The sequence below is a fragment of the Podarcis bocagei genome, assembly GCF_964188305.1.
Source record: "Podarcis bocagei genome assembly, chromosome: 9".
Classification (NCBI taxonomy): domain Eukaryota; kingdom Metazoa; phylum Chordata; class Lepidosauria; order Squamata; family Lacertidae; genus Podarcis; species Podarcis bocagei.
The window spans coordinates 41203593-41218952 of NC_138134.1; the positions used below are offsets into that span (position 1 = coordinate 41203593).

The 15360-nt window shown below is 39.8% G+C and overlaps 1 protein-coding gene across 3 annotated transcripts in view; it reads left to right on the forward strand.

Moving 5' to 3' along the window:
• Positions 1-15360, forward strand: part of IQCM (IQ motif containing M) — a 91935-nt gene that overhangs the window by 30467 nt on the left and 46108 nt on the right. For all 3 annotated transcript variants that reach the window (XM_081208431.1, XM_081208433.1, XM_081208432.1), the window contains exons 8-10: positions 3151-3340; positions 4790-4934; positions 11700-11834. In XM_081208431.1, the coding sequence (XP_081064557.1) occupies positions 3151-3340; positions 4790-4934; positions 11700-11834 (470 nt within the window). The remainder of the gene's footprint in view (positions 1-3150; positions 3341-4789; positions 4935-11699; positions 11835-15360) is intronic.

Below are 15360 nucleotides of genomic sequence, written 5' to 3' on the forward strand. Positions count from 1 at the left end.
TTAAGCAAACCAGAAGTGCAAATCAGGATTTGAAGTTGGCTTATGAATTCTGACTTGCTTGAGAACAACTGGGGCAGGATTCTGGCTTTTCATGCCACAATGAGATAGCCGCAGTTGGGTTTACCTGTGAACATGAAAGGAAGATGCTCACTCACAGTAAGTCCAGGAAAGCCAGGAATCCTGGCTTATTGTGATGTGAAAACATGGCTACTGGACAGCGACAGAAAGAGCTGCAGGCCTTATGATAGGAGAGCTAGGCCTGTACAGCCTGCCTGCTCTCCACTGCTGCCTACTTCTCCAGGTCACTGGGCAAGACAATATTACACAAGGGACACTATGACCTTGGGATGAGGCAGGGAAGCTGCACAGGTACTCCACACATATTACAGTGGCACTAACTCATACTTTGAACCTGACTTGTGACACACACTTGGCACGAAAGGTAGGCCATCAGTGATTTAATACATCCAAATTGTCTTATGTGGCATAAATTCAATCTACCACTTAAATACTTAAGAAAGGTTTTAGAACTATATAATGAATGTGTATGATGTCATACTCTGTTGGCTGCAAGTGTTTTATATATTCTTGGAGTCCCGCGTAACCTCTTTTTCTCCCCTTCATTCTCCTTATCTGTTTAGTCCCGCTCCAAAAGAGTGAGTGGGTCGGTTGGAAGAGAGAGAATGGTTGCAAAGCAATGCGGATTTTGAGAGTGCATGTATCTTAGGGATGGGAAGAAATGTGCAGTGCAATTCTATGCAAATATACTCAAAAGTAAATCCCACTGTGTTCTACTGAACAAAGTTGTGATGGTTATTGGTTTTAACATTTATGCTCTGGTATCTTGCATTTGATTGGAATATTTGTATACTGCTCTGCAGTCCCTTGGGATAAAAGGGTTTATACATGTAAATGATGATGATAACAACAAATCATTTGAGGAAAAGTGATAATTTCTTGTTTTTCCTTTTGAGCTTTCTCTCTTACGTTCAAAATATAGGAGGCAATTCTACCCTGCTATATGATGTTTCTGGTTTAAGCATTTATGTTGTGAACTTCTGTGGCATACCATTTTGAACATGAATAACAGGTTATAAATATTTTAAACAAACCAAACATTTAATGAAAGTAATACGTGTCTAGTAGTACAAATACACACACACACACAATCAATTCTTAGCTAAAAACGAGCATGTCTAAACCAAATCTATCTGTGTTTTGTCTAAAAGTAGATGGCAACTCAGTCAGCAGAACATGGTACTCTTAATCTCAAGGTCATGGGTTCGAGCCCCATATTGGGTGAAAGATTCCTGCGTTGTAGGGGGTTAGACTAGATAACCCTTGTGGTCCCTTCCAACTGTAGAGTTCTGTGATTCTATGAGTTGTTGGGGGTGCAGTAGGCCTGTTGCTGGAATTTGTAGGTGGGGAGTGTGCTGTCTTGTTGGCCACTGTGGGAACAGAACGTTGAACTAGATAAACATCTGGCCTGATGCAGCAGCAAAGCCCTTGCTGTGTTCTTTCTCGATAACATCATGTTCAAACTTTTCTCTTCATATCGCTTTTAGGTATGTTCTTTATGCTGTGGTTTGTTTTTAAACCTTGCATTCTTTGTATAACCCTCCAACTGTTCCATTTTAGAAGAAAAGACCACCAAAAGATGAATGCCATCTTCAAAAAAAATGCAACTGTACCCAATAGGCCTACAACCCATATATGACGGAAGGTCCTCACAATTTCAGTGAATGTAGCAGAAGTTCTTCTTCAAGGTCACTGTGCAGCAAGTGTAAGCCTCTTGGCTCAGTTTAACAGGACATCAGCCAACTCAAAGCAAATTGCAATTACACTAGAAATTACATTTGGACAAAACAGGAAGGCTGGGCCTGTTAAAGGAGGCAGAATATTTGCTTTGAGAGAATGTGGGTTGGTAGGTGATTGGAGAGGGAGGAGGCAGACATCTGATTCTGAACTTGGCAACCCCTCCAGCTGGTTTAGTCACATATTTTCAGCTCAAAATCTATTTGGCCTTTACAACAGCCAAAATAAATGTCCCTTAATCACTTCCAACCTATTAACAGATGGGTAAACAGCTTTTATAAATGGGGCATACAAAATACTTCACAATCAGCCAAAACTAATTAGTGGCAATAGCTGAACCAAAATGTTTAATTCAAGTAATATATATATCAATGTAGATGAAAGTACAGTTTATTTTATTTTTTTAAAGTCATTTCAAATATTATGTCTTAGAAAAATCACAATGGGCTTCATTTAAACCTGATGAATTTAGAATTCTAATTTGTTTCGGCTTTTCTTCTACATTAAGGCACAATCCAGTGGCAAAGATCTGCCAGCTGAAGGACTACTGTATAGTAAGAGAAAGGGCCACCATTTGAGGGCCACATGCCGATGGTGGGGAGGGCCAGAGGCAAAAGTTGGCAGAACAAATGTGCAATTGAACAGGAGGCTGGTTTCTGTACTCACCCTTCCCCATCCTCCTTCCAGGCAAGCAAGAGTCATTATCAGAGTATAAGGACACATTCCAGCCTGGGAGAAACACTTGGGGTTTGAGGCAGGATCAGTCTTTGCATTATGCTTATTAAAATAGCTAATAAAAAGTTATTAAAAACAACAACAATGACTGAGCACTAACTGAGTTGTACAGAGGAAGTCTGTGGGCTGACATTTCTGATCTCTATAAGTTGCTCTGGGAACCTATTTTGGCTGAAGAGTGGTGTAAAACTGCTTTAGAAAAACTATTACTCTGTTGTTCTCCTGAATTTTCAGTCTACTATTTCCAACACATGTCTGTGTATGTATGCATGTATGTATGTATTATTATTATGCAGTCACTAAAAGGGTTTGTGTGAAGAAAGACATGAAAAATAATATAGATTTAAGGATGACCCATGTATTCAAATTAGTCACATAAATTTGGTGAATGTTGGGGCTGTTTTATAGTCTCAACTTTAAAAAGATTGATTCAGAGGAAATGGGTATAAATTGCAACTTTGCAATTTATACAGATGGATGCAATTAATACACCTGGTTTTCTCTATTTCATTGGAAATGTATATTTTGTTAACATTTGCATTCATCCTTGTTTCCATACATGTTAAACTTTTTTCTGTTTTTTAACAAAATATTTTGTAGGAGAAGACGTACGCTCAGTATAGTTCACGAGAAAGTCAAAAGGATTGGGCCACACTTGGATATCTTTGAAGCTTTCAAACACCTCCGAAAAAGACAAACCAAGGATAAATATATTTCATCTGCCATTATTATTCAGAAAACAATCAGAGGATGGCTTGTTCGTTGCAAAATGCACAGATTAAGGCTGAAGGTATTGTATCAGAAGCTAGGTGACATGCCATGGCTAGGATTGCTATGATTAGGCTTAACTATGAACCCTTTGCATTAGGCAGATCAGCTGACCATGATGATTTTTATGCATTAATATTATCCAGGGCTGGCACTGCCATGAGACAAGGCAAGGCAGTTGCCTTGGTGCAGGAGGCTCTGGCCCTGTGCCCTGTGCTTCTTAGCTTTGTCCTCCTTTGCTATGCAGTGGCGGGTGGCATTGGGCACCTGGGCAGATGTGGTGTGGCTGGTGCACAGCAGGGGTGGCCGTGGCAGGAGGCAGTGTTTTTGTTTTGCCTCTAGGGGCAAAATGTCCTGGACTGGGGCCCTTATATCATTCCAGCAATTTGATAAGCAGGAATCTGATTTGGTAGGTAGATCTCTCTCTCTCTCTCTCTCTCTCTCTCTCTCTCTCTCTCTCTCTCTCTCTCTGTAAAATAAATAGCTTGATGTGGTTATAAGGCAGCTTTCTATGTAGCTTACTGTATACTGCCTGAAGCCACAATCTCAGTTAAATAGACTGAAGGCCCACAAGCAGTGCCCTTTATTTAAACATTGGTGCAGGTATATAATGGTTTGCATATAATGATAAGTATGGCTTAGTGTGAATGATCAAGTGTGGTGTTATAGAAAATGTAAAGCACATATCCTTCCTTCTTCCCCAGTCCTGCTGCTGCCATGCTGTCCAGACGTAAGCAATGGTTTGCGTTAGCATTATGTGTGAACCCAAGGTCATAGTTTTTCTCACTCTAAACAAACCACATGTTCTTGGCTTGTTTGTTTGGGGAAGAGAAGTCACAAACCCAGTTTCACACATAACTCTAAGCCAAACCATGACTTCTGGGTAGTGTGATGGCAGCAAGGCTGGGGGGGGGGGAGAGGCAAGGCAGATATGATTTTTCAATTTGTGTGTCCCCATGCTTAATTGTAGCTTGGCTTACTATTACATGAGAACTGGGTCAGTGTATAGCACCCCATATCTGGTTGTAGTTAACGGTAATTTTTAATCCACCTGCATTTCTTTTGAAGTTTTTTCTAATGTTGCTTTACATTGTCTTGAAGTTTTATGAGAGGGCAGTATATAAATACTTTTATAACTAAATAAAATACATAAAATATTTCCTTGTGTTCTCCTGTGTCTGCTCTTGCACGTTGGTAATAATTTTCCCCCCTACCAAAACATTAACACCTGTTGCTTCTTGTTTTATTTTTTCACTTTTGCTTTGTAGAACTTCTGCAATAGTTTGAACAGACTTTGATACTTGCCTCATCACATTCATTTAGATGTGTGTGTGACATAGTTGTGGTTGTACACACTTGCAAGGGATTTGTCTCTGTTCACCACCTCTAAGAGTTTCTTACCTTACACACTAATAATTTATAATCCTTTCCCTTTTAAATAAATGAAAACAAAATATTTGCGTAATTGTAGGCTAGGAGCCATGGACCAAGTTTACTAGCTGTTGTAAAGGAATATCGCAAAGTGATGCTTCGCATTAAACGCCGATGTGGACTCTTGGATCCAACTACACCCCTAATATTTGATCAACTAGAAGACTATCTTGACCACAAAAGATGTATGTATTGGTTATATTATATTATATTTCAGAGCAAACCATTATTGAAATTGCAGTACCTCTTGCTTTTTAAAATGCTGTCTATATCTCAGTATTTCAGATTTCCAGAAAATGCAACCATCTCTTGTGCTTTCCAAAGCTTACAGTATTGTTTCAAAGACCTTTCCACCATAGATGAAATACAGGCTTATGTACAGTGGTACCTCGGGTTACATAGGCTTCAGGTTACAGACTCCGCTAACCCAGAAATAGTACCTCGGGTTAAGAACTTTGCTTCAGGATGAGAACAGAAATCGTGCTCCGGCGGCGTGGTGGCAGCAGGAGGCCCCATTAGCTAAAGTGGTGCTTCAAGTTAAGAACAGTTTCAGGTTAAGAACGGACTTGTTGGTTGGTTTTTTTAAATTTTTATAATGATATTTATTAAAAGTTTAAAGATTACAGAAAAAAGAAAAAAGGACAACAATAAAGAAATTACATTACAATACATAAAAAGAAAAACATAAAAAAATACAGCAAAAAGAAACAAAAACACTAAAACACACATCCAATATTCCATATCTTTACCTTTCATTTACTTGTTTCATCGACCTCCTCACACTTCCCTTTTTTGTATTCTAATTCAATTTAGCTATTTCAGCAAATCCTTTCCATCTTACTCAATTTTTGTTCTATAATTTACCTTAACCCAATCTGACCTTAAATTTTACACTTTGGCCCATTAACAATCCATTTTTACTTAATTCTTTATAACATTTCTGCTAAAGCCATGTAACTTCATTCCAGCATCCTTCTAACATTCAGTAATTTTGCTATATTTTTGTAAATATGCTTTAAATTTTTTCCAATCTTCTTCCACCGACTCTTCTCCCTGGTCTCGGATTCTGCCAGTCATTTCCGCCAGTTCCATGTAATCCATCAGCTTCATCTGCCATTCTCCCCTGGTGGGTAGATCTTGTGTCTTCCAGTGCTTTGCGATAAGTATTCTTGCTGCTGTTGTAGCATACATGAAAAAAATTCTATCCTTCTTTGGCACCAATTGGCCGACCATGCCTAGGAGAAAGGCCTCTGGTTTCTTCAGAAAGGTATATTTAAATACCTTTTTCATTTCATTATAGATCATCTCCCAGAATGCCTTAATCTTTGGGCATGTCCACCAAAGGTGAAAGAATGTACCTTCAGTTTCATTACATTTCCAACATTTGTTATCGGGCAAATGGTAAATTTTTGCAAGCTTGACTGGTGTTATGTACCACCTATAAATCATTTTCATTAAATTCTCTTTTAGGGCATTACATGCCGTAAACTTCATACCAGTGGTCCATAGCTGTTCCCAGTCAGCCATCATAATATTATGTCCAACATCTTGTGCCCATTTAATCATGGCAGATTTCACCGTTTCATCTTGACTATTCCATTTCAACAGCAAGTTATACATTCTTGACAAATTCTTGACTTTAGGGTCTAACAATTCTGTTTCCAATTTTGATTTTTCCACCTGGAAGCCTAATTTTTTGTCCAAATTATATGCCTCCATTATTTGATAATAATGGAGCCAATCTTGTACTCTGTTTTTTAATTTTTCAAAGCTCTGCAGTTTTAATCTGTCTCCCACTTGTTCCAAGATTTCCCAATACTTCGGCCATTTGGCCTCCATATTGAGTTTTTTCTGAGCCTTTGCTTCCATTGGTGACAACCATCTTGGGGTTTTGTTTTCTAACAAATCCTAATATCTTATCCAAACATTAAACAATGCTTTTCTGACAATATGGTTTTTAAACGCTCTGTGTGCTTTAACCTTATCATACCACATGTATGCATGCCAACCAAAAACGTTGTTGAAACCTTCCAAATCCAACACATCCGTGTTTTCAAGAAGCATCCATTCTCTCAGCCAACAAAATGAGGCTGATTCATAATAAAGTTTAAGGTCTGGCAGGGCAAATCCACCTCTTTCTTTAGCATCTGTTAGTATCTTAAATTTTATTCGAGGTTTCTTGCCCTGCCAGACAAATCTAGAGATATCCCACCTGAAGATAATTTTGTTCCTTCTCAACAGAGCAACCAAATCTCCAAAATTAAACCTGAGGTCCAAAAGGTGTTTTGGAATATCTTTAAATATTTCCACTCTTGACTGATGTATTACCAAGATCTTCTCGTAGTGCCAACCCAAAATTTTATCCCTCTCTTCTTTAGATCGGCTGGTTGGTTTTTGAGTGGGTTGGCTGGTTGGGAAAGGCAGTTGGTAATAGAGTGACAGTTAGGGCAGTTGGTCCTTGAGTGTGGGGAGGTAGTACAGATAGAGAGAGCAACATAAGACTAAGAAAGTAAAGAGGAACACTGTTTGGAATGCTGTAATAGTTTTGTTTTAAGTCTGAAATAAAATACACTCTTCTTTATGAATTGGAAGGAAAAAAAAGAACGGACCTCCGGAACGAATTAAGTACTTAACCCGAGGTACCACTGTATTAACATTATGAGACTCTTATGTGGAGGTACCATAACTCACTGGTAGAACATAGGTACACTGTCCCAAGTTTCCTGTTAAAAGGATAAGGTAGCAGATGATGGGGGAAACCCAGTCTGAGATGCACAACTGTGTGTTCTGTCAGGTTCTGTGGTTAGAACTGCATGGGATGGTGGGAGTCCTATATCTTCCAATGCAGTTCACCACCAAACAGTAATAAAGCACAGGGGGTGGGGTGGATTTAGTTATTACCATTAGAGGGTGGAAGAGCTTTGCTGAAAATGCTGTCCATTGTTTTATTGCCCCCCTCCCCCAACTCCTTTCTCCATATGCTTCTCCCACTCCAGTCTGGTATTCAAAATGGGAAATAAGTCCAGCTGGAGGGAAGTTTCTGGAAAGGGACTCAGGGAGGGGATAGGGAGTGACAGGTGGAGGAAATATTCAGCATCCACTTTGCCCTCAGCTTCTTTAGTGGAAATTACTGTGCAAAGCAACAGTCTATGCTTGATATAGCAGCATCTATCACACTAGTGATGCTAAATGTTGAAAAGGGGGTAATAGATAAATATAAAGTATTACTTTGAAGTTAAGCAGTGGAACTAGTAAAGTAGCTGAAGTAGCAGTGATCATACCATTCTGTGTTGACAGTGAATATATCTAGTGACAGCAAGGAGATCTAGTGCTGGGCTGAAATCTGCACACCAGCAATTTTCATACTATTCTCTGAATTGTGTGTATGTGTGTTAGTCCTTGATGTGGGTGGGTGTAGGCAAATTCTATTTGGTGTTGGTGTTACCTTTAATATGAGTTGGCTGCTGATGAATTAAATAGCAGGTTGGCTACCCTCAGCATCCTGGTAGAAAGCTTGTCCTGTAAAATGAAATGAAAAAAAATAAAACAAAACCCAGTGACTACCTCTTATTTAATGATAAGATTACCAAGCCTCCCTGCCCCCCGGCCCAATTCTTAGAATTTGCCTACATCTTCAAAATATTAATAGGTACAGTTACACATAAAAAGGATGAAGTTAACCACTGAATATCTTATATCAGTACATGCATATCCAGGGAGTGTGTGTGTGTGTGTGTGTGTGTGTGTGTGAGAGAGAGAGAGAGAGAGAGAGAGAGACCTGGAGCAGCACTCTCTGAATGCAGACTGCAATAGTGGAGGAATCAGCATAGTGAAAATGGAAATAATAATAATAATAATAATAATAATAATAATAATAATAATAATAATATAATATATTTATATCCCATCCATCTGGCTGGGTTATCCCAGCCACTCTGGGTGGCTCCCACAAGAATATTAAACAGAATAAAACTTCAAACATTAAAAGCATGGCTGCCTTCAGATGTCTTCTAAAAGTCAGATCGTTTATTTCCTTGACATCTGGTGGGAGGGCATTCCACAGGGTGGGCGCCACCACTGAGAAGGCCCTCTGCCTTATATAGAAACAGTAGCAAGAAATATATACATAGTTTGTCAAGGCATGAAATATTATTTGTCAGGGACAGGATGGATACTGAGGGGTGGGCACCAGGAGAAGTGGAGTTGGAGATTGACTTGGAAGAAGGGATCAGTGAATGGGGGGAACCTGTAACAGCCAGAAGACAAGAGGCAGAGGCAGGAGAAGATGCAGGAGGATTGGAGAGTGAAGGAAGCAACGATAAGTTAGGCTGGTGGAGAGTCAAGGGTTTCTGCACCGCCTCCTCCTGCCCCCACCTCTCTTGCTCCACTGTCTTCCTGGACCATAAGAGGATTAAAGCGGAAGCAGCAGAAGGTTACTGTTATGTACTGAGTTGAATAGGATCCAAAAGGCAGCAATCTGATTGGTCCTATAACAATAGGATTCAGAATGCAGCAGTCTGATTGGTCCACAGGAGCCACCCAATCCAGCTCCAGGTGGAAGTGAATCCGCAACCTGACTGGCCTACAGGTGAATCCCGGAATTAGCCAATCACTTGGGGCCCATTGTGTAAATAATGTACATAAAGCAGACATTCTGGGGGAACTTCCATTCCTCCTCACCACTATGAGCTGAATAAAGAGCATGAAATCTACTCTCGACTCTGAGTATATTTCAGTTACACAGAGGCAGAGTCTTCACCTGCTTTTGTGCAGCCGAAATAGGGAGCATACACAACCCAAGATTGGGGGCAGGGCCTCTGTTGTGGCAACTGCCTCATCAGGTGCACATCTAGGACTATCTGAGAGAGGTAGGACTGATGGATATGCCTCCCCCTGATTTGTAAGTGTACTTTTGACAATGACAAGTTGATTTCTCACTCTGGATTTTCCACACCTGACAACACTGTGACATTATTGGGAGCAGGTGGACTGGCACTCTACCTAGGCACAGAGTTGTAGTCTGTAACACAGTTTACCCAAAATGTTCTCATCCTCACTATTAGAAATTGGATTAGATGGAGCAAATTTAGCTGCCTCAGGTATGGATATATAATGACATTATCCGAGTCAAGTGTAGGAGCAGCTTTAAATGCCTCAGGTGAAAGTGTGGCAGCTTGGTCAGAAGCCACTGCCAACCCTGTAGCACCTGAATCAAATACTGCAAAAGGATATCTAACAGGAACGTTAAAACTCAAAGGGGATTGTTGGAGAAACAGGGGGGGGGGCAGACTCAATTCTGCTCTCTTTAGATTTAGACACAGAGAGATAAGTCTGGGACTACCTGAGTGTTTGGTATTACCCATTATAAAACACAAATAGTTTAAAAGTACTGCACCCCCCCCCACTTTTAAAAGCAATATCACAAATCCACTGTTAAAACTTATATAAAACAAGCACACTACTGATAAAAAAAATGTAAACTATTATATCCGGAAAGACTGTTCTTTTACCAAGGCACACACTTTTATATTACACTGTCTCAGGCTTCATAATCAACAGCATTAACAAGAGGTCCAGTTATATAATTCTTTATATTCTTATTGGGCCTGCAGATCTTGGTGGCCACAGGCTGTGCCCTAGGTGATTAGTCACAAGAAAGGAGCACGTTGGCTCTTCCCCTTCAGCTCGTTCTTCTTTTGCTTGATGGCCAGAAGAAATGCACAGCCTTCAGAAACAGACCTTGGTGACTCAATTCACTTCCACCCCTAGTAGTCATATCATTCCTCTGCAACGCTTTCATGCATGGTGTCCCAAATGTTTTCTTAAATGAGTTCTAGTCCCATTTCAAAAGTCCTGAAAGCTCTGAAACTCCAAAAGGGTGTCTACCAGGCACCAGAGTTTGGAGATGAGATGAAAGAAGAATTTTATACATTCAGTTTTGATGAGCTAACAGCCTTGTTGGCCTAAGTGTAAATAGAGTTTGATTTCACATTGTTTGATTTCACCTATGGAGACAGCATCCGACCTAAGTTTCCAGCGTCTTCTCATAAACACTATAATTGAACCTATATCTCATCTGGAGATAATTCTATATAACAGCAGAATGCATTTATTTTATTTTGCTCTGAGTGCTTATGGCTGTTGAATAAGAACCACTCAGCTTTAGAAAAATCGTTTTGAGTAGCTAAAGCTGATCCATAAAATAAAATAAAAAATGCATCCTGTTCTTGAATTTGTGTTCACACTGACAAACACATAGAGTGCTCTGAAGAAGCAGGCTTTCCTGTTCCTTTTAATTAGGGATATTGTGGGAGTTCACCTGAGCCTGACTTGGATATGACATTTCAGGGTTCAAAAACCCCACCTTCAATTTCCCTGCTCCAGAGTTAGATAAAAAAAACACCTGAGGAAAAAACCACCTCTAAACAAAAGAGAGGAACTCCTACACCCTCCTTCTTGCTTCTCCTACTTCCCTGGCCCCCCAAAGCCACAACCTACCCCCAGCCCTCCAAACCACTTCCCTGTTCCTTCTCTTGTCCATTAGTAGGGAATAGGAACAGCAGTGGAATCAATGAAAGATGAGAAAAGAGAATTTTCTCTCTCTCCAGCTTTCTCTCCCATTTATGCAATGAGTTATAGTCTACGGGAGGGTTAAGACCTGCAATTGCAAGAGCTCCTGAAATACCATTTTCCATAGTATACTTCACCCCTATACCATGCTATGTGTGGATGACACCTCACCCCACTCATTCTTTGCTTTGTATAATTTGTTTTGCATTTGAGAAGGTAATGCAACTATGCTGTTAACTTTAGTATTTTGAAAAATACTACTCATAAATACTGTTTATTTTATTTTTTAAAAAATCTGATTTAAAATGATACGGAAAATTCAAGATTTGTTAAAGTTGTCACCTAATAAAAATGTACATATACATTATTTTACATTCTAGTTTACGAAACGATGTTTACCAAGAGAGACTTCTTGAAAGAGATGGATAGAAACGAGCTACCTAAATTCTTCAGAGATTGTGGCCTTTTCCCAACCCTGGCTGAAATGAACAATACAATGAAAATGGTATTAGAAGGTAAGAGATTTTCTGGATGTTTTTGTTCAGAGGCAGTAGAGAATGCTATTCTTAGGCAAAGGGGGGGGGGTTTAAATTGTTGAAGGAATGTGCACTTTATTTATTTAAGTAATATTTAAAAGCTACATTATGCTGCTGAGTAATTCAAATGAGCCAGTGGTTGTTAGGGCTGTATAAAAAACAAAAATGGGCTTGGAACCTGACTCACTTGGACAGCTGGGTCACCTTGCCCTCAGAGGCTTGGACAGACACTGTGCTTCATCTTGGAGCTGAGGGCACCTCATTTTCTGAAGACTTGGATGGCTTCTTTATTGACTAGAATGAGAACATCAATAAATGCCTCCCCCCCCCATTTGAAGGAAACTGCAGGCAATGTAGGTTCTTCTCAGGGGATGAAGCCTGCTATATTTCAGAGAGATAAGTGTAGAGGTTTCTTACCAAAGAGAGCATTTGATTTATTTATTTATCATTCCCTACCGTAGTTTTGTGAGCAATTTGTTGTGTTCTATGTCGTGAGTGTTGTGTGACTATGCAACATTTTCACATGCATTGTTAAGTGTTATGCGCTCTATAAAACCAGATCTGTTAGTAAAAATCCTCAGAGGACAAGCCACCTTACTCTTCCAGGCATTCTAGTTTTTGTTTGTTTGTTTTTTGTATCTTATTGTTGTGGCTTTACCCTAAGAGCAGTGGATAAGAGCTATGACGCCAAGACTAGTCAGAAGTACAAGATGGGGAGGCCTAAGGCTAAACCAGTTGCAGGTAGTTCCAAGGGTGGAACGGGTGCTACAGGGATATACTGTGTGTATGACATCTGCATGGTTGTTGCAGTTACACAGATGACTGCAGCACAGCTCATGAACTGGGGGAGGATGTTAGAATTCCTGCTCCATGATTGCAGTCATGGGATTGTTGTCTATCACATGACGGTATATGTTTTGACTCCACAGAGTGGGAACTGACGGAGACAGGATGTTTGTGTTACTGTGTTCCATGAAGTAGGACTATTGTCCTTTATTCCTTTTCTCTTTGCTGTCTGATGCTAGAGAGAGAGGGAAGGAGCCATGCTGCAGTGCTCCATGTGTGTTTATATGTAATTAAATTAAAAGATTAGCCAAAAAGCTAAGTTGCTGAGGTCTGTCACACAAGTTGTGAAGACTCTGCGGATCCCTAAGTGTGTCGGTGTCTGTTGACATTGGTTGCTGTGATGTTTGGGCAGAAGAAAGCTTTTGAAGCTCCTCAACCAGGAGGGAGAGAACATGTCAGTCAGGCATGTGTCTCTGCCAGGCTCCTACTCAAGTGTAGGCTGAACTCCTTACAGGGTGAAGATAGATGAAGTGGAAGTACCATATTCTGTTCCCCACCCCCACCTCAAATAATGCTGCCTGGTTGATGGAGCTCATGGTTTGCTATAAGCTGCCTGAACACACCATCTTGAGTCTAGAGTGTGATTGGTGCTGAGAAACTCTTAGGTGGGCCATTTTGTGTGGCAATTGTGTGGTATTATATATCCTGCTCCCAAATCCTATAGGTCTTTAAACATCATAACCAATAGATTGAATTGTGTTTGGAAACAAACAAGCTACCTAATCAGCCAGTTGTTTTTCATGTGTCCCTTCTGAGCCCATAAATGTGTAAATAAGCAATTTTTCACAAAAGACAGTAAGACTGCATTGGAAAAAGTAACTCAGGAAGAGTAACTTGAAGAAGATTGACAGTAACCCCCTTCACACACAAAGCCATGTGAAAATTGCTCTCTCATAGCAATCATGAATGATATGCCTTGTAGCTTTCGAGGGAAGGGGGCTGCATAGCAACAGACAGGAAAATCCACAAACTTCTTGACAAGGTCTGATCAAGGAAAAAGGTGTGACAGGCTTCTTCTGTCTGAATTCTGTATTACTGGTCAGTTGACTGTAACAAATATCTGACTGGGGCAGAGAGGACATGCAAGACCCTTTAGGAATGCATCCAAAATACTCCTCATCCTAATTTCTCCCCAAATTTTTGGAATTTTGATTTGTGATTGTGTTCTAACTGTGTGTGTGTTTTTTCAATTCCTTGACCATGTAATCTGTCCTGATAATGTGTTGAAGGGTGGGATATAAATATCAAAACATTTTTCAAAGTTTTCTTTTTTTAAAAAAAACCATCTTTAAATATTCATCACCATTTGCTGTCTTGAAAAAGCTTCTGCTGAAAAGGGCATGGAGGGATGATAGCTACTGAGGCTGTGCAAAAGCTTTAGACAAGGCACAAATTTAAGGTAAATAGTACTGCTTCACCGGGCCACATTGAAAGTAATATTCATAGTGATCCACAATATAGACTCCCCCACCTCCCAAAGTTTTGGAAGTGCCTTGGAGCTCTGAAAGTGTGTTTTTGTTTTTTACTTTTTCAGGCCAGCACCTCCAAGCTCTCCATAAATTAAAAGGAAAAAAAAAAGCAGAGTGGGGGCGGCAGAGAAGGTGGTGTATTTCTGTGACTGGTGGTTGTAGATTCTGGAGCTCTCCATTTACTTCTGATCATAGTGGTTTTGGGCATGAGACAGGGCCTTTTCGGTGGTGGCACTTAGGCTATGCAACTGTCTCTCCTTAGAATTCCAAATGGCCCCCAAATGACAAGCATTTTAAATGTTCCTTGGAAACAATTTTGATTTGTCAGGTTTATAGATCAGGATGTTTTCATTTGTTCCCCTGGTTTTCTGCTCAAATTTTTGTTGCTGTGTTTCTTTTTTTGCTGGTTGTTCTTGTTTACTCTTTATATGAATATTGTTTTTAAGTTGGATTTCTGATCTCCATCTTCATCTTTTGATGGGCAAGTGGCTTAAAATATTAATCTAAACATGCATGATTCCAACAAAAATAATGTTACTTTAGCCACATGCACTTAAGTCTTTGGATTAAATTCATGAGCCTTGCAGCCCAATCCTGTTCATGTTTATTCACAGATAAGTTACCCAAGTGTTCATGGCACTGCAGTCCTCAAAGTATAAAATTTTACATGTATTGTTGATATCCAATGATACCAGCACAAAGCCATTCTTGTTTTCTTTTTTACAAAGGTTGAATAAATTATTATTTGGACAAAGGGAACTCAAATCAAGTGTTCTTCTGCTTTTTTGGGAATGTTTTAACACAGTTATGCTTTATTGTTTCCAGCCATAGCTTCAAAGGCCATAGATGAGCTTTAACTTGAATTTCTAGCAGCCTTGGTTGGTTTACATCACAATTTCTGTGTAGTTAAAATGTTTTTTTAATGCCAGGCAACTCTCTGGGGGGCCTCTTAAAAAGAGCTAATGTTCCCTTTGGCACTGAAATCCACTTACCTTAACTGACTTCAGTTATATTTCAACCTGATTCCTGGTGTCACAACGGTAATGTTAATTGTAGCATCCCAAAGGCTCTTAGTATTCATCAAATATTTGATTTACATTTTCTAATAAGGCTTTTGGAATGCATGAACAGGAAACCTGTCCTCTACCATGATTCCTACTACTGTCTCCTTCATTAACATTGTGAGTTGT